Consider the following 25,210-nt stretch of genomic DNA (forward strand, 5'->3'; position numbering starts at 1 on the left):
AATGGGAAGCATTTAATCTTAGTTTTGATGTAATGATGTTGAAATTATAATTTGTGTCCCTTTCCTATTTCCTTTATAATATTATAATAATAATACTAATAATAATTGCTTTAGGGAGACTTTGGAGATTAAGATTCTTCAAGTCAAGTAGCAGTCTTAAACAGCCAGCTTATTTGGTTTTATGTTTTTTAAATGCAACTGGATATTTTAAGCACTTTACATGTTTTACTATTATGTATTTACAGGGCCAGCACCAGGCATGACTGTGCCCTTGGGCACCAGCCTGCCCTGGGCCCATGGCGCCATAGCCCAACACCTCTCCATACAAGCAGCACAGGGCTAATAAGCCTGCCCACGTGCCCTACCTACCTCTTGTGTTGTATGAATGATGTGTGAGTGTGCATGCTGCCATCAACCAAGATGATGGCAGGGGCATCAGCCCCTTAGGGAAGCCCCCACTGCCATCTTGGGTGATGGCAGGTGGGCATGCATGCACAGCGCACATGGCATTCACACTGACAGGAGAGGTAGGTGGGGCATGCAGGCAGGCTTATTGAGCTCGTGCTGTCTGTATTGCGGGGAGGTGCCTGAGAGCTCCCTCTGGGATCCATGGTAGTGTCAGGTTGCAGGACCCAATACTGCTGCAGATCATGGAATAGGAGCGCCACCCTCCCACCCTAAGGAAAGGGCCCCTCTGGGTTGCAGGAGCCCACGGCCAGGGCCCAACCTGGCCGTCCTCTGGCGCTGGCCCTATGTGATTGCAAGCTGCTTTGAGAGGCAGTCTTGCCTGAAGAGTGACACAGAGGCATTTTGAATAAACTAACAGAACAATAAATAAATAGAAAGACTGAGAACCACTGAAATAGCAGAAGAGCATGAAGGATTGCCTGACACAGGAAAGCAAAACCATGAAAAAAAGTAACAGCGAGCACAAGATGGCTTATTTTGTAACACAGTTATCTGGCTGCAGAATTCAGTGCAATTTTTTTAAAAGAAAATAAAAAGGAGAAAGATAGCAGTTTCCAAGCCCAACTTGACAAGAAGTCTTCAGCTGAAAGACATTTTCTTCAGGACTTGCACGCAATACAGATTCCCTCCCCCCCCCCGTTTTTGCAGTATACAAAAACAACAACCAGTTCCATTTTTGTTGTGGCCACACGTGGAGCAGGCCCAAACCATTTTGCTGCCTGAGGCAAAAGAGCAGATGATAGCTCCTCCCTTTCCATATGTAATAGCTGACCAGACTGGCCGCTAAATCTTACTTTAACACTAGCAATGGGGGCAGGATCCTCCACCTCACCTGAGGGCAGCAGGCTAACTTTGAGGGCATAGGGTAGATTGCATGGAACACACAACTCTGTCCTCCATTGCCTCAATGCAGTTCCCTGGCCTTCCAGCATCTGTCACCTCACTCTGCCTAATGGTAACGCCAGCCCGTTTGCACATCATGATAAATCAGGGTTGTTGGTTCATCAGAAACAAGGAGCATGCTGGTGCAAGCTGCTTGATGGTTCCCACTTGGTTCCTCCCCTAGGATGAGCAGAATAAACAATCCAGCAACCTGCAGTTAAGCTTGGGTTCCCATGACATCCAGACCTGGGATCCTGGTTTGCTGCTCCCTAACAAGCCAGGATTCATAAACTGACAACAAACTATGGTCTGCAGTGGACTACTGTTCCTGGATTATTAGGGAGCAACAGATCAGGATCTGGGGTTTGGTGATCATGGGAAGCCAATCTTAATTACAGATTCCTGGCTTGTTTCACCCAGTCGCACTAGGGGAGACAGGCCCTCCCTTAGCATGTGTGGGGCCTGGGGCAAAAGCATAGTTGGGGCACCCCCACATTCTTTCTCTCTCTATATATCAGCGATTCCCAACGTGGGCGGTAGTGCCCCCCTGGGGGGCATTACAGCCTTTCAGGGGGGCATTGATGTGACTACAAACTTTAGGGGGGTTCATTAGGGGGGCATTGACATTTGGCGGACTGATGCAACAGTTGAAGCATTTAAGTTTAATTTTATTTAATACACAAATCATTAATTTTTAAACTGTTTTGTCCCCAGTTAGAATGTATATAATAGTCTCAATTCATGGAAATAACACTATAGTGTGCGCTCTTTAGTAAAGAAATTCTGAATAGCGGCCAGTGTCATATCAAGGAATGGGGATATTAGCCACGCTCTGGCACTAGGTAATGTTCCGATGCTGTCTTGAGGGATGCTGGAACCAATTACGAGAGAGTGTTTGATAAGCTGGGTGTATTGGTGGAGGGCGCATTCTTCCAACGGATGAGTGCCGTGTGCAAACGGGTGATGCAGACAGTCAGTTATTCGCTGGTTTTCTTCAGGAATGGGACACACTCGCTACCCGTTGTTTCTGTGGTGTTTAAATGAACTGAACCTGATACTGATGTCGATAATGGACTGGTGGCTTCTTACATTATTTCCAAAATAATAGCAAAATGTGGACTATCTAACACAGTAGGTGAAAAATTAGTTCTGCCATGTGTATCTGAAGTTCTAACTACTGTTCTCAAGATGAATGCGACGAATATTTTGAAATCCATCCCTCTCAGTAACAACACTGTATCACGCCGTATTGATGAGCAAAGACATCGAAAGTCAACTGTGTGCAGATCTGTGCAACTATGAATTTGGGATACAATTGGATGAAACAACGGTGCGAGACAATGAAGCACTGCTAATGGCCTACGTACGATTTATCAGAAATGAAGAAGCATATGAAGAAATGCTGTTCTGCAAATCAATGACGACCAACACAAAGGGAGAGTCAATGTTTGAAGAGCTACAACGGTACCTAAAGAGCAAAGAGATTCCTATGAAGAATATCATCTCATGTGCAACAGATGGAGCACCATCAATGTTAGGTCGCCACATGGGTTTAATCACATTTTTAAGAAAAGAAATTCCAAATCTATTTTGTGTCCACTGTGTCATTCACCATCAACATCTTGTCACCAAAAAGCTAAGTCAAAGGCTTCATTCAACTATGGCCATCGTGATATCAGCGATAAACAAGATTAAAGCACATTCACTAAATAGCAGATCGTTCCGTCAGCTGTGTGAAGATAACGATGAGGAGTTTGAACGCCGCCTTCTTCATACTGAAGTGCGCTGGGTCTCCAGAGGCTCATGCTTGAAACGTTTCTGTATTTTATTTGACACCGTTATAGAATTTCTGCAGTCTGTTGACCATGAATTATGCGAGAAAGTTAAACTTTTGCATGGAGATGTGGCATATTTGGCCGCCATTTTTTAAAAAATGAATACACTGAATATGCAGCTTCAGGGTGATAATTTCAATTTAGTTAAGGCAAAAACTGCCATATCTACATTCATTATGAAGTTGGAGTTGTTTAAACATAACATTGGCAGAAGAGTATTTTTTGCAGTTTCCTACCATGAGCAGCATAAAAGCATCCTATTTAGACTGTGAGTTGGAAGAATACTGCTTACATCTGCAGTCACTGAAAAGTGACTTTGAGAATCGCTTTAAAGAGTTCATTGATTTGGAAATACCTGTCTGAGTAACAAATCCATTCATTTGCAAAGCAGAAGACCAAGAACTTAGTTTGCAAGAAGAAATTGTTGAGCTTCAAAATGATGAAGAATCGAAGCAAATCTTCAACAGCAGAGGACATCAAGTCATGTGGCTGAAACATCATGTGAAATTTCCTGCTCTATGGAGAAAAGCAAAACTTCTTTATATTGCCTTTCCATCTTCTTATCTCGTTGAATGAGGATTTAGTGCAGTGAATCGCATACTAGTGAAGAATCGAAACCGTTTGGATATTGTTAGTCGTGGTGACTTAAGACTATTACTATCCAAGTATACTCCAGATATTGTGAAGCTAGCCAAAACTCATCAAGCTCAAGGATCACACTAGTATTTTATAATAAATCTCATTTTATTTACTTTTCTATAACTATGTATGTATATTAATAAATCATACTAAGAATTCAATGTGTAATCTAAGTGCAATAAAAAGGCATGATAAAAACGATCAGTAATAATCATTGAAAATACCTTTTATGCATTACTCATATTTTAAGGGAAGAATAGGAAGCATTGGCATATACTTAATCTGAGGGGGGCGTTGGGCACAAAAAGATTTTGCAAAGGGGCGTTGGGTTGAAAAAGGTTGGGTAATGCTGATATATATCCTTTCCTCCAGGCAGCGGCAGAGGCTTTGTATTTCGGCTGCTAGGAGCTTGCGGCTGCGGCTCCCTTTTTTGCAGCCTTTGTTGGCGGTGGCGGCTTTGTATTTTTCAGCTGCGGCTCCCTTTTTTGCAGCCTTTGTTGTAGACTCGCTTAGCGTTTCTCGCTGCGGGGTTTTCTCCTTCCCGGCTCGCTACCGTCAGGAGACAGCCACTGCACCTCTTCCTCCCGGCTCATTTCTATGCTCCTCTCAGCTCACTACTGCGCCCGTGAGGAGGATGTGGCGGCTGCTTTTATATGCAGATCGCCAAGAGAGGGGGAACCCAAAGTGCGGGGGCCAGGACAACCGCCCCGCTTCCGGGGGGCGGCTCTGAGGGGAGAAGCCAAGTGGGGGTGATCAGGGAGCCTGCATGACTCTGCTGCTTATTTCTGATAAATGTAACACGAGCCCTGCTGGATCACACCAAAGACTCATCTAGTCCTGCATCCTGTTCTCATAGTGGCCCAACAAATGTCTACAGGAAGCCTGCAGGCAGAAACGGAGTGCAAGAGCCACTCATGATTCCAAGCAGCTGGTATTCAGAGGCCTCTGACAGTGGAGGTAGGACATAACCTTATTCTCCATGAAACTCTGGCTTATTCTGATGTGCAACCATGGCCAGTACTTCATATTTCAAAATTCAAATTATCTACAACAAAGCTTCATTTTATAAATAACCTGCAGCTGTTCCTATTAGCTAAAAAAGCTACTTTTTAGTGGGTTGACATAAACAGACTGCTCTAAATAGGTATGAATAGCAATTAGGAGAAGTGTTATCTCCTGACACATTAATAAGGCTCTGGAGGCCAATATAGCCAACCCCCCCCCCCAAACCAGCCAACAAACACCTTACAGAATTTTAACTTCTCTGGGGAATGGCTGCTCCCGTAGCCAGGTTCTTGGCCTGAGACTGATCCTGTATCTTTAGGAGAAAGTCAGCCAAGTGCAGGTGTTCTTGCAACCCTGTAATGGGAAAAACCACAAGGTGGAATTCTCCCTTCCCCCTGCACAACTTTTAAAGAGACAGAATCAGTCTCAGGCCCTGAACCTGGCAACCCTAGGACAGTACCACTTCAGACTGCAGGAGGAATCTCATATAATGTATGCACCAATTTACTTATTTTTAAATTCACAGAGTAAACTAGCATATGAGGAAGAAAGCTAGAATACTTTCCAAAATCTAGCTTTCTGCGCAAAAGGAATGTGGAGGAATAACTTGTCATGTGAAGCCCTTCTACAGTCTGAAGTAGTGCACAACGAGATGCAGATCCTATCCCCCTTCCTTTTATTTAAATTTGACTGCCTCAGGATGCGAGTGAGCATCAAATCTTCTTTCAGTGTGTCTTAATTTATACTAGGAGACTACTCAAATACTAGTTTCTTAACTTAGGAAGGCCATCTATAAGAACACTTTTTAAATTATCCCACTTTCTTCCATCTTGCTGAACATTTTCAACAGTGAGCAAGAGCAGTTCTCTCTGATCTTTACTCTTGGGTTACATCTACAACATACATTTAAAGGAGTATCACAGTCATGGTTTCCCCCAAAGAGACATGGGAAATGTAGTTTGTTAAGGGTGCTGAGAGTTGTTAGGAGGTCATTGTTCCCCTCGCAGAGCTACAGTTTACAGAGTGGTATAACGCAGTAGCTCTGTATAACTGTAGCTCTGTGAGGGGGAAAAGGGTCTCCTAACAACTCTCAGAACCTTTAACAAACTATAGTTCCCAGGACTCTTTGGGGGAAGCCATGACTGTTAAAGTACTATAATAGTGTTTTAAATGTATGGTGTGGGTGAGGCCATAGAATACACAGATTTAGCAGAAACTAACTTTTGCAGGTGGATATGTTTTTCTGTCTCATTGACCAAAACTTTTCCTTCCCATCCAAAGTGTCCTTGTGTATGGAAACAGGCATGCCAACCTGTATGCATAAAAAGGCATCTTAACAATGCTTTATAACAGTATTCTAAATTGCAAGGCAAAAACATTTTTAAAAAATTAAAAAGCAGCAAAAATAGCTTACACGGTAATTCCCACACATTTCACAAAGCCATCTGCTTTGCCTGGGCAAAACCGTCTCAAAGCATGTCCTACACTTATTGCTAAGCAGCACTTATATTGTTCTTTATGTTCACAGTGTATTTATACCATAACAGGGATAGTTTTTTGAATAAATTCTCCCCATCGTGATGAAAGGGGGAAATGGTGATGTTGAGGTGGGAGGGAGGAAGGTTATTGGATGTTAAATTAACAAGGCCATTAAGAGTCAGTAATGATGGGGAGGAGGGCAAAAGACATAGTGCCCTCTCAAAAATGGGGTTTTCCTCTCCAAAATGCATTGCTATCTCCCCTCTAATTTGTATCCCAGGGCCCTCCTCACTTTCACTCATATATATTATATTTTTAAAGCTCAAAATAATCTGGATTCCTTATGGGGCCATCACTAGTGAGCCATGTCCCTTCTATATAATTGAGAGTAAAGGTTCTTCCTTAAAATTGTTGTAAGAACTGGATCTAAAGTGATGGGTGACAAAATTCTCCTTATCACTCACAGCAGGACGGTACACATAGCTTCCTAGGCAACAAATTCCAGAATAGGAGCCCTGTTAGTCTGTTGCAACAAAGAAGGTTGTGGCTCCTTAAAAAGACTAACCAATTTATTGTGAAATAAGCTTTCGTGGGTTAGTACAGCCCACTACATCAGAGGCATGAAGTGGTCACTCAAGTGGGTAGATAATATGTCCTGTGCACAGACAGAAGTGTGATGTATCCCCATTTATTTATTTGTGTAATGTAAGGTAAACTGATAGCAATGCAAGAAGCTGTTGGTGTTATCTCAGTATTATAAATAAATACAGACTCAAATGAGCAAAGAACCAGCAAGGAGTTATGAACCACTCCCAAAAAACAGCTGCAGATGATGACAACAACAAATAGGCATAGCAAGATAAATAGTGTTAATAAATGTGGTTTACTACATGGTTATGTATACACAATGGCTTATTTGCATGTCATGCTAAGCCATAGTTTAGTGTAACATGTATAAATAAAATAAATAATAATAAGCTAACAAAAGCCTTGGGTTCATGTGCTCCCCCTCCCCTCCTGAACAGCCAAGGGTAGACCTTCAAAAGCTTTTGCTGTCACTTTTAGTTAACTACAGTTTGTCACATCCTCTGGGCCCAAAGTTGCAGCTAATACTATTAGCCAGCTTTGTAACCCACAGTTTGAATTTGGCTCATTTGAAATTAACTAGTATCAGCTGCTCCAGGCAACATGACCAACCACAGTTAACCCAAAGAGCTTCCAAATTCATCCTCCAAGCTCCCCAGAAGGAGATGAGGCAAGAGGGGAGCATGCAAGCCTAGGTTTGCTGCAGTGGCACTTTCCAGATTTAGGATGATGTATGAACTTGACCAGTGTGGTAGGTTATCCATGGAAACCAGACCTGTATTCACCTTATCCTGTCAAATGATAAGGAGAATAATGCTACAGGTCAGATGCAGATACATGGTAAATTTGCCTTTCTCCATGCACCCTGAGTCGTAACGCAGGTATAGAGAGCTAGTTTTATGAGCAGGTTCTGATTAGACCAGTGAGTAGGACCAGCTTAGCATGGGCAGTACAACGTTTACAGTTTTATTTAAATGGATTGTGCCTTGTTTACATTGGAATAAGCAAGGCACCACAGTACGAAAAAGACAACTCTCACAACCCAGGACACACCACATTGTCTCAAGAGGAGGTTTCGCCAGTCAAATACATCAGAAACTTAGGGGCATTTCACAAGGCACATGCTCAATTGTCAACTTTAGTATCAAGAGTGGATGACACATCAAAGATGAATCACAACGGATCAGACTTTCACATCCCTGGTGTCAACCTGAACACAATACTTTTCAATTGACACATTTCACACGTGCCGCTAAGAACCAACAAAGAACATGCATGTGTGAACAAGCCCCTAAGCAGTAAAAAGGAAGAAGCAGCTCTTCTGATGAATAATAAACAGTGCAATAGGATGAGATGCAAAACCACTTTGGTCAGGTTTTAACACAGCACAGCAATTAATGTTCCACACAATCCTAACAGTACACATTTCATTATAACGTTGTGCAAATTCTGCAGACACTGCATAATGGCCTTGTAAGTGGCATGACATGGCTTTGTTGTGCTCAAGTTGTAGAGCTCATCACAGAATTGCAATTTTAAGACTTTGAAACCTGAAGCCATTTAATAATTTGACAGTGAAGCTAAAAGGAAGATGCAGTGGACCCTCAAGAACACAAAGCAAGCCTGTTAGGAACAACAAATACTAATATTCCTGGAAGTTCTCACCATCAGATAGGACCCACAATTCACATGCTTCTCTCATGTAAGGGTGCCCTGCAATTAATTGTCCAAAGTGACCACATGGAATACATTTTACGACAACCTGGGCTATTTTCAACAAAGCAGAAAAGTTTCCTCCCCCACCCTCTTATTTGTATATTTGATAGGGCATCTTTGCACTGTGTGTCCAGTTATGGGGACATTTCCTGAGATTAATCCAAGGATGCATCTGTGGGCTGGTGTAGATGGAACACTGGCCTCATTAACTGCACTTAAAAAGACCAGGTCCTGGCCTTGGGAACATGTACTCGCTTCTCAAGTCCCACCCCTCCAGGCAGCACATTCCCCTCCTCCCTTAACAATGGTTAAGCAGTTTGTTGTCACTGAAGATTTAAGTGCTATGAAGGTTAGCCATGGTTCAAGGTTAACCAGAGTTCCTGTTTAACCAGGATGTGAAATCACCATTGGGGTTAAGGAGTACACTGGTTAGCCTCACCCGTGAGTTAAAGTGGACACCAAGAAAATGCTTAACTGAAGTTGGGGAGTGATGGAGAAGATAGGAGAATGGGTCACGCCTTCCTGCAACTGCTCCCATGTTTGTTAACTGCAGTGATCAGAAAGCCAGTATTACTTCAGCACTGGCCTTCTCTAATACTGAAATACTGATCTATGCCAATAACAATCCACACCATTTCAATTTGGCAGATCAGTCAGAGGCAAGACAAAGGAAACTTGCATAAGTAACGTGTGGAAATAAGGAAAGCTCAATGCAATATACTCAAGAGCTGAAAGAAATAATTGGAAGATATATGCATACACACACAAGGGGAAAACAGGAATGTCAAAACAAGTTTGTGCTATTATTTCCCAGGAGGATGAAATTACAAGTTATGATATCGTAAGTGCTCCTCAGTCACAGGCAACCACATCACTGGTACCCTAAATGATTGATATGGCCAGGAAATGCTTGGTTGACAATGCATTTCAAATATCTGGGGGTTCATATCCTCTGAGGTTCTAATATGAGGTTCTAACACACATATTGGGGGAAGAGAGGAGGAAGGAAAAACACATTTTAACATAATAAATAACTAGGGAGATCTGAACAAAACAACACAAAACGGAATGATATGGATATCTTCAAGGTTAACGACACAAACTTTCAAAAACATATAGGATAAAGAGTTAAATATATTCGATCTCATTAGTGGCCAGTATGACCAAATAAACAGAAAAATACACAGATTAGTAGCAGCAAATATCAATCAATCCACTGGCCAATGAAACCACATAAATGTTTTTATTTCCTCTCTCTCCTACCACTGCCATCCTCATCTGTCCAGACATAAAATGCTTAAAACATCACAAGGGCCTGTGCAAAAGATCTGCTATCCTCTGTAGTTACAGAGCCCTTTGGAGACCACACATTTCTGGATACCAAGAGCCTGTTCCAAATTAGAAATGCAAAGACAAAGATAAATTAGGCTGTGGTCCATCTCCTTTGACATCCAAGGGGGATCTCAGGGTTGGTTTCTTTGCACTTGGGCATTCTTTCCCTTCAGATCTTGCCTCTGTTTTCCTAGGCGGAATCCACTATAGCATGGGCCTCAGGAGAAATTCTCTTTCTCCCCACTAAGGATCCTGTGGTTCAATTATAAGATACCACATATGCCTCTTGGAAAGCTGAACACCTGAAGACAAATTGCAGCAAAGAAGAAGATGGTCCTCAGTCTTAAATTAAGAGCTCAAGAGTCCTGCTGGATCAGGCCAATGGCCCATCTAGCCCAGCATCCTGTTCTCACAGTGGCCATCCAGATGTCTATGGGAAGCTCGCAAGCAGGACCTAAGCACAAGACCACTCTCCCCTCCTGCAATTTCCAGCAACTGGTATTCAGAAGCATACTGCCTCCAAATTATTCATACTCTAATATGAAAACATGGTTTTTCAAGCCAATTGAAATAAGAAGGGTCAAAAAACCAATGGAAACATCAACAGAGGACAGGCAGACTTGGGAACCTTCAAATCTCAGCCCGGCCAACCATGAACATCTAAAGCTGCAATCCTCTGCACATATATTTGGGAGGTTAAGCCCCTTCAAACCTATTGGGAATTGCTTCTGAATGAACTTGTATAGGTTCTGCCTGTAGATGGCCTTGGCCAAATTAGTGATCGGTGCATACTTAACACTTTCCCACTGAAATCAAGGGGATTTTGAAAGCGGCAGCTCTGGCTGCTTCATAAACTCTCATTTCCCCATCTGAAATAACGAGGTTGAAATCTAGTGCCTATCTCACAATATAGGGATCATGGAAATTGGGAAAACATTGTTACCTGCCCTGATCCTTCAAACCAGAGGACTAGAACCCAAAAATAATTAAGTATGATGAACAGGGTGGCAAAGGGGCCTTTTCTATTCCATGAATATCAAAGAGTAAAAGAGGAGGGAGGGCAGTTTGCCCAACACAAGCCATTTCACTTACATAATGAAAAAAATTCAGGGCCTGTACCATTTCACTGCAGGGCGGGGGAAGGTTACATTTTTTGACTGCTGTTTCATGTAAAAGGCTCCTTGCATCGAGATTAGCACATCAGAGAAAGGGCTGCACTGAACCTTTGTCCCTGTCGTACAAATCTACTGCATGCCAAGAGTTTGGGATTTAAAGAGGCAGGGAGCACTCAATAATGCAATTCCCCACCCCCATCTGCAGACTGAAGTGGTACAGTCCATGATTCTACCATGCTAGTCTGCCCTTTTTGTATAGCACGTAGACCAGCACTTAAGACTCTTGATCTACTTTTTGTGTGTGAGAGAGTATATAACAATGACCATCACTGTACCAAAGCGATGCACTGGAGCTCAGAAGCAAAAGAAGGGTCACTCATATTATCAAATGAAGCTGCTGTATGAAGGTGCCAGAGTCAGACCATGGATCCATCCAGCTCAGTACTGTCTACCCTGACTCTCCAGGGTTTCAGGCCAGAATCTTTTACCAGGGAGATGTCAGAGATTGAACTTGGGACCTTCTGCATGCAACGCAGGTGTTCTGCCCCTGAGCTATGGCCCTTCCCCCTTCTTTGTTGATTTCTCTGTTAAACGAATCTCCTAAGTGACAACATTTCAGGACTGACTTCACCTCCCAAGAAAGGAGTTTTATCCATCCACAGTGGTCAGATAATGGGGCTGGATGGTTCAGTGCTTCAGTGGATGCATAGGCATCCAGCCCAAGTGGCAAATAAGAAAGGGAACACCAGCTCCACTCCAAGATGATGGTTAGAGGTATTGGTGAGACAGAAGGAGCTGCCAAAGTATCATCACTATCCCGAAAACCCAGTCAGGTGCTTCCAACTGAGCACATATTCACAGGTAGGCCTGGGAGAGACCCCTACCTGAAACCCTGGACAGCCACTGCCAATCAGGGTAGACAATAATGAGCTAGATGGACCCCAATGGTCCAACTCAGTATAAGGCAGCTTGCTATGTTCTATGCTGTGCCCTCCAATCCAGAAATCATTTTGATTTTTTCAACTGAAGTACAAGAATGTCTCCTTTTTCAATTATTATTATTGCAGGAAATGAAAAGGGGGAAAGAAAACGCATCCAAAGGCATAAAGTTGGATGCAGGGAAAAGACACCCGATGTTCTCAAGGTATGTGGCACCTTTGTAACAGTTTTCACTGTTAAGCTGATTGTATGGAAGCGCTTAGGCTCCTTTCCCCACATGTCAGCTAAAGAGGCCAGCACAAATCACAGCCAGGGAGCTTGAAATTCTGTGCTCCAAAACGACACCCCAATTCCGTGTATTGACAGCTCAAATTCGTATTAGTTCCAAGTCAAAATTGTCTGTATTTTTAACTATTACTGGTTGTATAAGGCTTTTGTTATATTCCCATTAACTGGTGTGCGTGTATATTGATTCCCCCGCCGCTATTGTTCTCTTGATAACCCTTCTCTCTATTTGATGTTTATGGTCTGTAGAGCAAATTAAATTGAAACTGGAGTATTAATGAACTTCAGTTTGCATATTCGATTTGGATGCTTAAAAAAAATGTGGAACTCTGACCTTTTTTTTAAAAAAAAAACAATTGCCTCTAACTTTGTAGGAGGGGAGGGCAATAGGTGTGGAGGGGCAGGGAAACTGAATGCTATGGGGCCTGTAGGTTGCAGACTTTACTAGCTCAGAGGTAGGGGAGGGGAAGATACCTTTTAACTCCTGAAAGTTCAAGCCAAGCCCCATGTATATTTTCCAAGCAAGTTACCCAAACTGTCTACAGAGGTTTACTATGCCTGTGAAAAGAAATTTTACAAACGTGTGACGCTGCCTTATACCAACTCTGTCTACTGGTTCATCCAGACCTGTATTGGCAAGTCTGAGTGGGCTCTCCAAAGCGTCGGACAGAGAGTCTTTGCCAGCCCTGCTACTCAAGAGCCTCTAATAACTGGAGATTGCTCGGGGCCGTACCCATGACCTTTTGTATGCAAGTCATGTGCTCTGCCACTGAACTACGGCCTCTCGCTGGAGCTGTGACCCCTTCCACAGTTGCTTTGGCTGCTTTTCTCTCATCAGAACTGCCCCTTCTGCAGCTGCAGTACAATGCAGGACAAAAAAAAAAAGGGTGAAACTTGCTCTGCCTCTTCATGGTTCCGGTTTCAGGCCAAGATGACTCATGCAAAGGGAAGCAGAGGGACAGGGGAAGAAGACAAGGTTGAGCCTTCGCTAATGGACAAATACAACAAGACGACTTGGCATCCTGCAGCACATACTTGTGCCAAGCGGCAGAAAAATTAAAACCTTGCACTTCACCTACTTCAGTGCTGGGCTTGCGGGTGGTTAAAAACAGAGAGCGAGAACGCTGGAGAGCAGGCCTCCTAAGGCACGGAGCACAAAAGCAGGGCGTGTGGCAAGCAGCAGGCGACAAAAGCTTCTCCCTATCGGGGGAGAGGGGTAGTTGGGTGGGGAAAAGCTGCTAGTGAGAATCGTGTCTCATTGTACATAGCCAAGGTTTTCCATCTCGTTCTTATACCGCTGTTCAGACACTTTGCTCTTGTGCTGCTTGCTCTCCAAATGCTGCCGGAACTCCACCTCCTCGCTGGCGCCAGCGTTGCACATGGAGCAGTAGAACTGGCCACTGGGCGTGACGCACATGGCGAGGTCGCGTGGAATCCGCTGGCGGGAACGTGGGTTGAAATAAGGGCCTAGAGGGAGGGAGGAAAAAGGAAGAGATCAATTAGGTCCAGCCAGAGAAGAGTCATGGGGCGGTTCACGCTAACGAGAACAAGAGGAGATCCTTGCTAGATCCGGCCAAGGGTCCGTCTAGTCCAGCAGAGTAGACCCATTGAGAACAAAGGACACGCATAACTGAGGTGGCCCCAGTGGCTAGGAATGCCTATTTCCAGCCCCCAGCTACAGCTCATTTTGAACCAAGATGACTTGTCCACAGCGTTCCATGCTCTGGAGTTACCAGATTGGATTATTACAATGTGCTCTATGTGGGGCTGCCCTGACTGCTTGAAGATGACTCAGAAAGTTCAGCTGGTCCAAAATGTAGCAGTCAGATTACTAGCTAAGGTTCCCTTTAGAACTCATATAACCTGTTTTGAAACAGCTGCATTGGTTGCCAGTTTGTTCCCAGGCCTAATTCAAGGGGTTGTTCACGTTAGTGTTTAAACTTAGGACCCAAATATCAGAAAGACCGCCTTCTTCCTTAAAGATCCCTTTGGGTCTTAAGAACAGCAAAGGGGGTCCTCTTGGTAGTTCTGCCACCCTTAAAAGTTTGGGGGGTGGCCCAGGACAGGGCATTCTCTGTGGCAGCCCCTAAGTTGTGAAACTCCCTCTCCAAAGAGGTGCATCTGGCACCATCATCATATATAATTTCTGCTGTATGCTGAAGACACAGCTCTTTACCCTGGTTGTCATAAGCCCTGTGAGAAGGACGTGGGGTGGGGGCAATGAGGAGTAGTAGTTGGATTTTGAATGGGAAGAAGACACTAGTGATGTGTCTTCAGGCACGCAGGAGCCTGTGAGCTCCCACACTGTGGACAGTGACAGCTCTGCTGCAGCTTGTTACCAGTGAGGAAGCCCATCCCCGTCAAGAGGACTCTCCACCCATCTCTCACCCCTTTCTCTGCCCACTCCACCGTCACAGCTGCATAGCCCTCCCCTCCTGTTGAGGACTCTTCCAAGTTGGCCTAGCCACTCTCACCCTGGAACCATAGGCGCTTGCACCGGCAATCTCAATGAGCTCTCACTATCCCTCTGAGGAGGAGCCCTCGTTTGCACGCGTCCTCTCCATTGTGATGCAAGTAGGGTGCCCGTCCATCCTTACTTAAGGTTGGTGAGGGGCATGTCTAGTTGCTGTGACATCTTAGTGCAGTATCGTCATGCCTTGCATCTTCTAGTTATGAGACTGAAACCTATGTAATCTGTAAGCAGATTCATGAAGCGCACCTAACTTACTTTATCCATTAAAGCTGCTAAATTGTATTTTGTTGTTCACCGCCCAGAGAGCTATGGCTAGTCGGGCGGTATATAAGTTTAATAAATAATAATAATAATAAATAAATAAATAAATACTCACCTCCGCGTCCCTCTTCGCTGGTTTTGGGCAGGACCGATTGCTGCAGCCACTACCTCCTCTACCTGATGACTCCATGAGTGAGATGGAAGCAAGTGGTGGGATGGTGGAGGACATGCACAGCGCCCTAGAAACCGTGTTAGCCAGGCTCCAGGGGTTGCGCGCCAAGACGCAGACCCTTCAAAATGAAACCCAGGCTCTACCATCGGAAAACCAGAACCTGTCGCTTCAGCTGACCCAGGTTGGAACCAATGTGAATGCCTTGCAGCGGGGGTGGCACCAGCCAGTGCCTGCACCTCACTCCAAGACAGCCATGGGCTTGCCACTCCACTACAGCGGGAACAGAGAGCAGTTTGCTACATTCACCATGCAGTGTGAGTTGTACATCAGAGTGCGACAGGTGGAGTTTCGCTGAAGGTGGCCTTCATAATCAGCTTGCTGGAGGGGGAGGCAGCCCTGTGGTCTACCCCCCTACTGCTTCGGAAGGACCCTGTGTTGGGACAATATGAAAATTTTGTTGCTGCCATGGCTGAGATCTTCTGAGACCCTCAGCGGAAAGCCACCATAGCCCATCAACTGGGAAACTTGCACCAGGGCAAGAACCCAGTTGGGACCTCTACTTTTTGAATTTTGGCACAGGGTGTGGATTTGGTCAGCCCAGATGTACTAATACCAAAAGAGGCTCAATGATGAGATACTGGATGAATTGGCACGAACCCGAGCTCCCAACTCCTTATCAGAGTTTATCGAGCTGTGTGTCAGCTCTGCACTGAGTCAGCAGTGGGGGTTGGAAATTCCTGGGTCGTTAGCAGGGAAGGGAAGTCCTTAGCCGGCAGACTGGTTGTAAATCTGCCAGGCCAACGAGGAGGGAACCTGATAAGGGCCAGGCCTGTCTGAAGCTTACTTGCCAAGTCACAAGTCCAGAAGCGAGGTCAGTAGAGGTCCGGAATCAATTGCCAAGGGGTCAGTCCAAGGGATGCTGCAGGGAAACTGGGAATACACGAAGCCACGCCTGACGTTGCAGTCAGCAACAAGCTGCAGCCAAGGTGTGCCTTATAAAGAGCAGGGTTGACAGCAGGTGTGAGCCCTCAGCATTTGGGCCTTAAGGGGACAGGCCTGCTTCTCTTCTGCCTGACCTTCTGCTGTCTACGTTTTGCAGGTGAGGGGGGAGTATCCTGTTCACTGTCTGCATCTGGCTGCAGGGCCTCCGCTGTATCTGGGGTGCTCTGCAGCTGAGGGGGAGAAGGAGCTGGATTCTCAGGAGTCTCTTCCGTGTCTCCTTCTGGGTCTGCTGCTCCTGGGTCTGCTGCTGTTACTCCCGAGTCGTCCTCATCGGAGGAGTCCTCTGATGGGGCCATGACACTGTGCCTGCAGATTGATAGCCAGCTTGAAGGTCGTCGCTTACAATGCTGGGTTTCTTCGGCTCTACTGTTACCTCCCATCCCATTCCCTCGTACGCGCTTCTCTCCCAGCGTGGGAACTCCAGCTCAGTCAAAGGGGGAGCCCATGCAGATTGGAGGGCCATAGCCATGACTGATAGAGATGGAGGAGAAGCATCAACAAGAGCGGCAGTGCCTGTACTGTGGAAAGGCAAGCCATGTCACAAAGGCCTACCCATCCAAGTCGGAGAAAGCCCTGGTGCAGGAAAATCACAGTTCTCATAAAGGTCCACAAGCTGGGATCGAAGGTGAGCAGTGGAATTCATGAAGGACCCATTCCACCCAAGCCATCCCTTCACCTCTCAATCCACCTGGGACTACCTTCAGGGCAGAGTGTCCAGGTGCTGGCCATGGTGGACTTGGAGGTGTCCAGCAACTTTATGGACTTGGATTTTGCAAGGCAATACAACATCCCCATCATTGCGTTTGAAACACCTCTATTCGTAGAGACCATTGATAGGTGTTCCCTAACCTCAGGGGTGATCACACTGGCAACCGTGGGACTGTCAGTGGAGTTGCCTAAGCATCAAGAGCAGCTGTCTTTTTATCTAGCCACTTTGCCATGCTTCCCAGTGGTTCTGGGGATTACCTGGTTGACGCAGCACAATCCCATTATAGCATGGGGGAAAGCCTCCATGATGTTCCAGTTGGACTACTGTAAATGCCACTGCCAGCCAGCGGAGGCCATCGCAGCAGCAGTGACAACTGCCCTGAAGCTCAACACGCTTGCTCCCATACCCAAGAAGTCAGGACTAATGTATTTGACAAGAAGGAGGTGGACCAGCTGCCCCCCATAGTCTGCATGACTGTGCCATTGACCTGTTTCCCAGGGCCCAAATCCCCTCTGGTTGCATCTACTCGCTGTCCAAGCCGGAGTTAGCCTCCCTAAGGGTCTTCCTCTATGTCAATCTGAAGCAGCTTCATTCGCCCCTCCAAGTCACCTGCTGGGGGCCCCCTCCTTTTTGTTAAGAAAAAGAGTGGCGAGCTCTGCTCCTGCCAAGACTACCAGGAGCTGAACAAAACCACCATCCTGAACAGCAACCCACTCCCCCTCATCAAGATGCTAGAGCGACTGCAAACAGTCAAAAACTACACCAAACTGGACATGCATGGGGTGTACAACCTCATCAGGACCGGAAGGGGATGAGTGGAAAACTGCATTCAAGACCCAGTACAGCCACTTCGAGTACCTGGTCATGTTGTTCAGACTATCAAATGCCCCAGTGGTCTTCCAGCATTTAATGAATGACATTTTTTGGGACTGCCTGGATCTCTTTGTGATTGTTTATTTAGATGACATCATTATTTACTCTGACTCCACAGAGCAACACGAGGAGCATGTGAGAAGAGTGTTGAAGAAACTGAGGGAGCACCACCTGTATGCCAAGCTGAAGAAGTGCAGGTTTGACCTAACCACACTGGACTTTCTGGGCTACTGGATCACTCTAACCAGGGTGGAGATGGACCCGGAGAAGGTACTCTGCAGGCTTCCCTGGCACCCCCGCAAGACCAAAAAGGACCTACAGTGTTTCCTGGGTATAGTATAATTTAGTATAGTTTCAATTACTATAGGCAGTTCATTGCTGCTTTCTCCAACATAACAACTCCTCCACTAACAGACTATACAGCTTGGAACCAGGATACCTGAAAGACCGTCTTATCCCTTATATGCCCAGTTGATCACTAGGCTCTGCAGGTGAGGGCCTCCTGCAGATACCATCTTATCAGGAGGTCCGTTCTGCACAACATAGGAAATGGACCTTTAATGTGGCAGCACCTGCCCTGTGGAATTCCCTCCCCTTAAATATTAAACAGGCGCCTTCTCTGTTATCTTTCAGCACCTATTGAAGATCTTCCTCGTTCAACAAGCCTTTTAAGTTGAGACCTTATCCTAGTCTGCGTCTGTGTTGGAATTGCTTTTTAATATGTTTTTTAAACCTTTTTTAAAAAAACAATTTTTTTAACCTTTTTTTTAAGATGTCTTCAAAGCTTTAAAAAAAATGTTTTTAAAGATGTTTTGTTTTAATGTATTATAAGTCTGTTTTTATGATGTTTTAAAGTGTTTTTAGTGCTTTTGTTTGGCGCCCTGGGCTGCTGCTGGGAGGAAGGGCGGGATATAAATAAATAAATAAATAAATAAATAAATAACAGACTGTCTAGGGCAGCCTTTCCCAACCGGTGTGCCTCCAGATGTTGTTGGACCACAACTCCCATCAGCCTCAGCCATTGGCAATGCTGGCTAAGGCTGATGGGAGTTGTGGTCCAACAACATCTGGAGGCACACTGGTTGGGAAAGGCTGGTCTAGGGAGCCAGCTCATACTGGTAGACTGAAGCAGCCCAGCAGGCGTCTGAGCACCTTAAATATCTTTTTTCCTCTGAGCCCATACTACAACATTCCAACCCCTGCCAGCCTTTCATAATGGAAACGGACGCCTCTGATGTTGCCATCGGAGAGGTGCTATTAGAGCCCTCAACAAAAGGGGGGAACCTACATCCCTGTGTGTACTTCCGTAAGCTGACTGACTCTGGGCAGAACTAAACTGTGGGGGAGAAGGAACTATTGGCTATCCGCAACGCTTTTGACACCTGGCAGCACCTCCTAGAAAGGACTTCCACACAAACTACCAGAACCTAGACAGCCTCCAAACAGCCCACAAGCTGAACCAGTGCCAGGTGCGATGGTGCCAATTCTTTGCCAGATTTCACTTCCGGATCACCTACGTTCCTCACACCCAAAACAGAAGACCGGACGTGCTCTGTCGCAAGCCAGAGTGCAACGAGTCATGCCCAGAGCCACCCCTACGTCACATCATACCCCTGGATAAGATTGTGGCGGCTGCCTGTGCTGATCCCTGGGTCGAGGAACTCAGAGCTGCCCAGGAGAAAGACCCATCCACCAGGGAGCAGATTCAAGAGTTGCAGGAGCCCAATCTCAATCAACGTTCAGGCTTAAGGGGGGGACTGATTTATCACTGTGAATTACTTTATCACTGTGAATTACTTTATCACATATGTGCCCCGCAGCAAGGTTTGGTTTAAGGTGCTACAGCAATGCCATGACACCCCCACTGCAGGACACTTTGGGGTGTTTAAGAACCTGCAAGTGGTTATGTGAGACTTTTGGTGGCCTAGAATAAAACATGATGTCAAAAAGTACATTCAGTCTTGCCGTACATGTATGAGGGCCAAACGTGGCCCAGGGCGACCAGCAGGACTGTTGAAACTGCTTCCCAAACCTGAGGGGCTGTGGAGAATGATAACCCTAGACTTCATCATGGATCTGCCCCCTTCACAGGGGAATACCACCATCCTGGTGGTAGTCACTGCCTTCAGCAAAATGGCCCACTTCTTCCAATGCTCAGGTTTACCCCCTGCTAAAGAAACTGCCCAAGTGTTTGTCAAGCATGTTTTCCAGGCACATGGACTCGTGAACAGCTTGGTCTCAGACCGGGGGCCCCAAGTCACTGCTTGGTTCTGGCGCACCCTATTACAGTTGCTGCTGATTGAATTACAGCTGTTCTCCACTCACCATCCTCAGACGGATGGGCAGACTGAGAAAGACAATGCCAGTCTGGAACAGTACCTCTGCTGCTAGGTCAATTACCAACAATACAATTGGGTGACCCAGCTGCCCCTCGCCGAATTTGCAACAACTCGGTGCACCCCTCCACCCGACCCACCCTTCTTTGCCAACTACGTCTACCATCCCCGCACCTTTCACAACCTTACCACCACCCTGGCCATCCCCACAGCACAGAATGCGTGCAGGAATTGCAGGCCATGCAGCAGGTACTGCAAGAGCAACTCAGGAGGGCTAAAACCACTTACAAATAGGAGGCTGACCAGCACTGACAGCTGGGCCCCAAAATACAGGTGGGGGACAAAGTGTGGTTATCCACGCACTACTTGTCACAAGCTGGAGGCTCGGAAAGTGGGACCCTTTGAAGTGGAACACAGTGGCATACCAACTGCAATCACCTACCTCCATGAAAATCCACCTGGTTTTTCACCGCTTGCTGCTGACCCCTGAGGAGCAGCCCCACCGAACCGCGCCCGCTCCCATCATTGTCAACAGCCAGGAGGAATATGAGGTGGAACAGATTCTGGGTGAGGGGGCGTGTCTAGCTGCTGCGACAACATCTTTGTGCAGTATAGTCATGCCTTGCATCTTCTAGTTGTAAGACCGAAGCCTCTGTAATCTGTAAGCTGATTCATGAAGCACTCCAAACTTACTTTATCCATTAAAGCTACTAAAGAAATACTCACCTCTGCATCTGAGTCTGTCTTCGTTGGTTTTGGGCAGGACACTGGCCTTTGACATCTGAGATGTACATTTTCAGGACCCGCTTTATTCCTGTGACTGTAAATATGTTTTCAACTATTTCTAATATTTAATTTTAAATTGTTGTAACCCGCCCTGAGAAATAGGGTGGTAGTCAACGCTAGTCCTACACAGAGTAGACCCATTGAAGTTAGTAGACATGACAAACTCAGGTTCATTAATTTCAGTGGGTCTACTCTGAGTAGGCCTTAGCTAAATACCACCCACGATGGTGAAGATAACACAATAAAATTGAATAAAATAACCGCTTTGTGAAGGGATGGCCCTGAAAGGTAGACTGTGTGTGTTCTGCCTTCAAGTCAATTCCGACTTACGGCAACCCTATGAATAGGGTTTTCATGAGGCTGAGAGGCAGTGACTGGCCCAAGGTCACCCAGTGAGCTTTATGGCTATGTGGACTAGCCATCTCAAATAAATAAAATAAACTAGAGATCACTCAAATGTGCCTAAGGTTTTCTGAACATATTTTGGTTACTTTTTGAGCAAACTAAAGTACCTCTTGACCCATTCCAAACAAGTAAGCAGACTGACTGTCTCCTGGATTGTTTATTAAAATTCAGCATCTGAAATGCTGGAAACGGAAAGGATTCCCACAACAGATGGCCTTGAAAGGTGGCTAACCTGTTCTGTCATTCTGGATGACGGCAACATGAAGAGGATCCAGGAGTATTATGGCGGGAGTCAAATGACCTGGCCTGATGCCAAGGAAATGGAGCAGAAAATTGCCCCTGCCCGGAGCGGTGTCAGAGAAGGGCAGATGGCAAATTAAGATCCAAAGTGGGAAACCACGACTAATGAATAGCCAGACATACCCAAGCAAACTTTGGATGCTGTGAAGATGAAGACAAGGAGACAGATAGGGATGATTAAAAAAAAAATCAGACAAAAAAGTGTGTAGTGCTGTCAACACTCACTTTCCACAGAAAAGGACTGCCCAAGCTCTTAAGCTTCAGAAACCTCAGGCCAAATTCTTTGCACAGCCAACAACCACAGGAAAACTTTAAAATCCCAAGAACTATACAAGACTCCAGCCTTGGCCTTTGCTATCTCCCTAACAGAACATTTGTTCTCTTTAGTGTTTATCATTCATTTCTCCCCCACTTCCACTGCCAAATCAATTCTAACCTTAGGCAGACTTCTCTTCCACTCCTTACAATTTACAGCTGTAGGCATTGTGATTGAATGAATGAGTGAGTAAATAATAAATAAATAAATCATCATCATCAGCCCTTCACCAGCAGGTCCCAGGGCAGGTTATAATAATATAAAATTCAGTGCTAAAAAACATTAAAATAAACTATGAGAGTAAAGAGGTGCGTCTTCAGCATTCACCTAAAACTGTACAATCAACTTGCCAGACACACTTCAGTGGTGAGGGAGTTCCACAACTTAGGGGCCACCACAGAGAAGGACCTCTCCCAGGCCACTGTCCCCCGTGCTTCCAAGGGTGGCGGAACTACCAAAAGGGCCCCCTCTGTTGATCTTAGCACCCGAGTCATTTAAGGCTTTAAAAACTAGCCTTAAATTGCACCCAGAAACAAACTGGCAACCAGGTAGTTTGGAAGGCTGCTGAGAGTTGTTTGGGGACCCCTGTTCCCCCAGCAGAGCTATAATTCCTAGAGTGGCATAAGAATCAATCCCTCTTCCCAGGAAATTCTGGAAACTGTAGCTTTGTGAGGGGAACAGAGGTCTCCTAACAACACTCAGCACCCATAACAAATTATAGTTCCCATGATTCTTTGGGGAAAGCCATGGCTGTTAAAACTAGTATCATGGCACTTCAAATATGTAAGGTGCAAATATGTAAGGTTTCTAGCTACAACTGTAAATGCAACACTCTGTATAATTGGATGCAAGCACTGGAAGTACCTGTGTTATTCGGGACAGCATACACATTTCGTCTGTTCTGCATCATCTTGAATTCATTCCCTACCTTCCGCATCTTCCTTTTGCCCACCACCTCTGATGACTCCCTGATGTTGAGGACATTAAGCAAAAGAGAATAGAAAGGGAGCAGGGAGGTGGGGAGAGAAGAAGAGATATATTTTACAGACATCACTTGACAAGTTTAGAAAAAGGCATTAGAATCGCAAGCACCCACGCTCAAGAAAGTTCAGCAATACCTACGAGAATGAGTTGTTCTGAGCTTCAGTCAGACGTAGCCTCTTGGCATGATTCTTCCCTTGGTAGTGAGCCTGGGCCACAGCTGGCGAACTAAAGGAAGCATCGCACAATTTGCAATAGTCGTTCTCTGTGGCCAGGATCACTCGCCCGCCTGGTTTCGAGGAAGACCCCTGGACAGAAAGGAAAAGACATTAAAGCACAACAATGTGGCTCGTCCTTCAAAATGGATGTTCCTGGATTTATTCATTTGGTTGGCAGGCACACAGTACAGGAACTTTTTGGTGGTGGCCCCACAACTGTAGAATTTGATTCCATGTGAAATCCAGACAAGCCCCATTCCTCAGTACTTTTAAATGGGCCTTAACTTTTTGCAATGACTTTTACTGGCCATTTAAGACCTGGGCTACAGAAATGGTACTGTGGTCTATCTTTGAAATATTATAATTAAGCTGGATTATTGTTATTGTATGGCTTATATGGGCTTCTAACAGTGTTAGAAAGGAAACTGAAGTTCTAAATGGTTTTAACATTGTATTTCATTGCTTATGTGTTAGTGTTTGTGAACAACCGTGGGAGGCATTTTTCCTTGTCTGCAAAGCAGTCACTTGAGTCCACTAAACAAAGTACTGCATTTCCAGACCTCATGTGAGATTCTATGGCAGCAGTAGGGAACCTTTTTCAACCGAAGGGCCATATTCCCTTATGGGCAATCTTCCGGGGATCACATACAGGGCCAGAGGCAAAACTGGGCGGAGCAATGAATGTAAATTTTAACTGTGTACAGTAGGCTGCTTTCAACACACACTCACACACACCTCTCTGTCCTCCATCCAGACAAGCAGGAGGCATCATTGGAATTCAGGGACACAATCCAGCTGGGCAAAAACAGTCAAGGAAGTGTTGAACAGGGCCAGTAGGGAGTACGGCTGGGAACAGTGTGATTGATGAGGGATTTGTTGGCCTTCAGGCAATAGGTAGAACCTCTTGCAAGTCCTGAAAACAGATGTCTGTTCCTACTTCTCTGCACCTCACATGAGTTCAGTAACTTTATATGTTTCAGCAGCAGCACATGTGCCTGCCCGCCCACTTTTACATGCTTAGAGTATATTTGTATTTGTATGTGTGTGTATTTATGTGTGTGTTTGCTGGCAAGTTTTGTGTTTTTTGTTTTTGGAGGGGGGATTTTAGTGTAAGGTATAACTGGAATGTTGTAGTTAAAGTAACTGGGGGGGGACTGCCTTTGTGTATATTTTCCCCCTTCACTGCATGGTTTGTGATATATTTGCACCACACTTTTCTTCCTGGGTCCTTCCCCCTCTTTTATTTTTTCAACAACCCTGTGAGGTAGGTTAAGCTAAGAGTTGGTCCAGTCAAGCTGCACAAGTTTTTTTTAGAGGCTCTTATCTTTTTAATGTTTTTCTAACGATTAAATGTTATTGATGTTGTTTTAATGTTTTTGATTGCTGTAAACTGCCCAGAGAGCTTCGGCTATGGGGCGGTATACAAGTGCAACAAATAAATAAATAAATAATTGAATAATTATATAATTATGGTTTTTTAATGATTTATAACTGTTGTGAAATGCCTTGTAAGGGCAGAAAATCTGAAAGGCAAGTTAAAATCTGTTAAATAAATACTTCTTAAATCAAGATTGTCGAATCAAAATAACTGTTCAGGTTGGTAATATCAAAAATAACCAAGCGAAACTGAAATAAATGTCACCTACTTCCTTGGCAGACTTCCCTCAAGCCCAGCAGAACTATCCCATTGTTCAAAGAAAGCATTAGAAGAAATCACTGAGTTTTCTCAGTGTCAGCTAGAAACACATACACACACACAAAATCACCTCATACCCAGACCCCTCCTTTTTCAGGGGAGTTGGAAGAGAAAAATTGTCTTTAAAAAGCAAGGCTTGAGACCTGGGGGGCGGTGTGGCGCCCTTCCCTGGCTCTCCCTGTCAGGTTCCTACCTGCGCGTGGCTACTGCCTGTCACTAGGCACCACCAGGGACTCCACCAGTCCGGACTGTCCTTTTTTATTGTTTCTCTCCCCGCTCTAGCACAGATCTCAGCAGATCCCCCTGCTAGGCAACCACCAGTCACGTCCTAATACTAGTATTCCCAGAGACTCTGAATACTGGTATTGTTATTCTCTTCACCGCTGCCACCATTTGTTACAG

At 45.3% G+C, this 25,210-nt stretch overlaps 1 protein-coding gene across 8 annotated transcripts in view; it reads right to left on the minus strand.

Moving 5' to 3' along the window:
* ZMAT3 (zinc finger matrin-type 3) overlaps positions 1-25,210 on the minus strand; it is a 95,346-nt gene that overhangs the window by 36,196 nt on the left and 33,940 nt on the right. For 6 of the 8 annotated variants that reach the window (XM_061637366.1, XM_061637365.1, XM_061637364.1 and 3 more), the window contains 3 exons: positions 23,036-23,202; positions 22,778-22,881; positions 13,576-13,747 (listed from right to left, as the gene is read on the minus strand). In XM_061637366.1, coding sequence (XP_061493350.1) covers positions 13,576-13,747; positions 22,778-22,881; positions 23,036-23,202 — 443 coding nt within the window. Of the gene's footprint in view, positions 1-7,838; positions 13,748-21,420; positions 21,739-22,777; positions 22,882-23,035; positions 23,203-25,210 lie in introns of those variants that run through there. The other 2 variants (XM_061637367.1, XM_061637368.1) reach the window with 2 other exon arrangements.

Source organism: Rhineura floridana, chromosome 7 (assembly GCF_030035675.1).
Source record: "Rhineura floridana isolate rRhiFlo1 chromosome 7, rRhiFlo1.hap2, whole genome shotgun sequence".
NCBI classification, from domain to species: domain Eukaryota; kingdom Metazoa; phylum Chordata; class Lepidosauria; order Squamata; family Rhineuridae; genus Rhineura; species Rhineura floridana.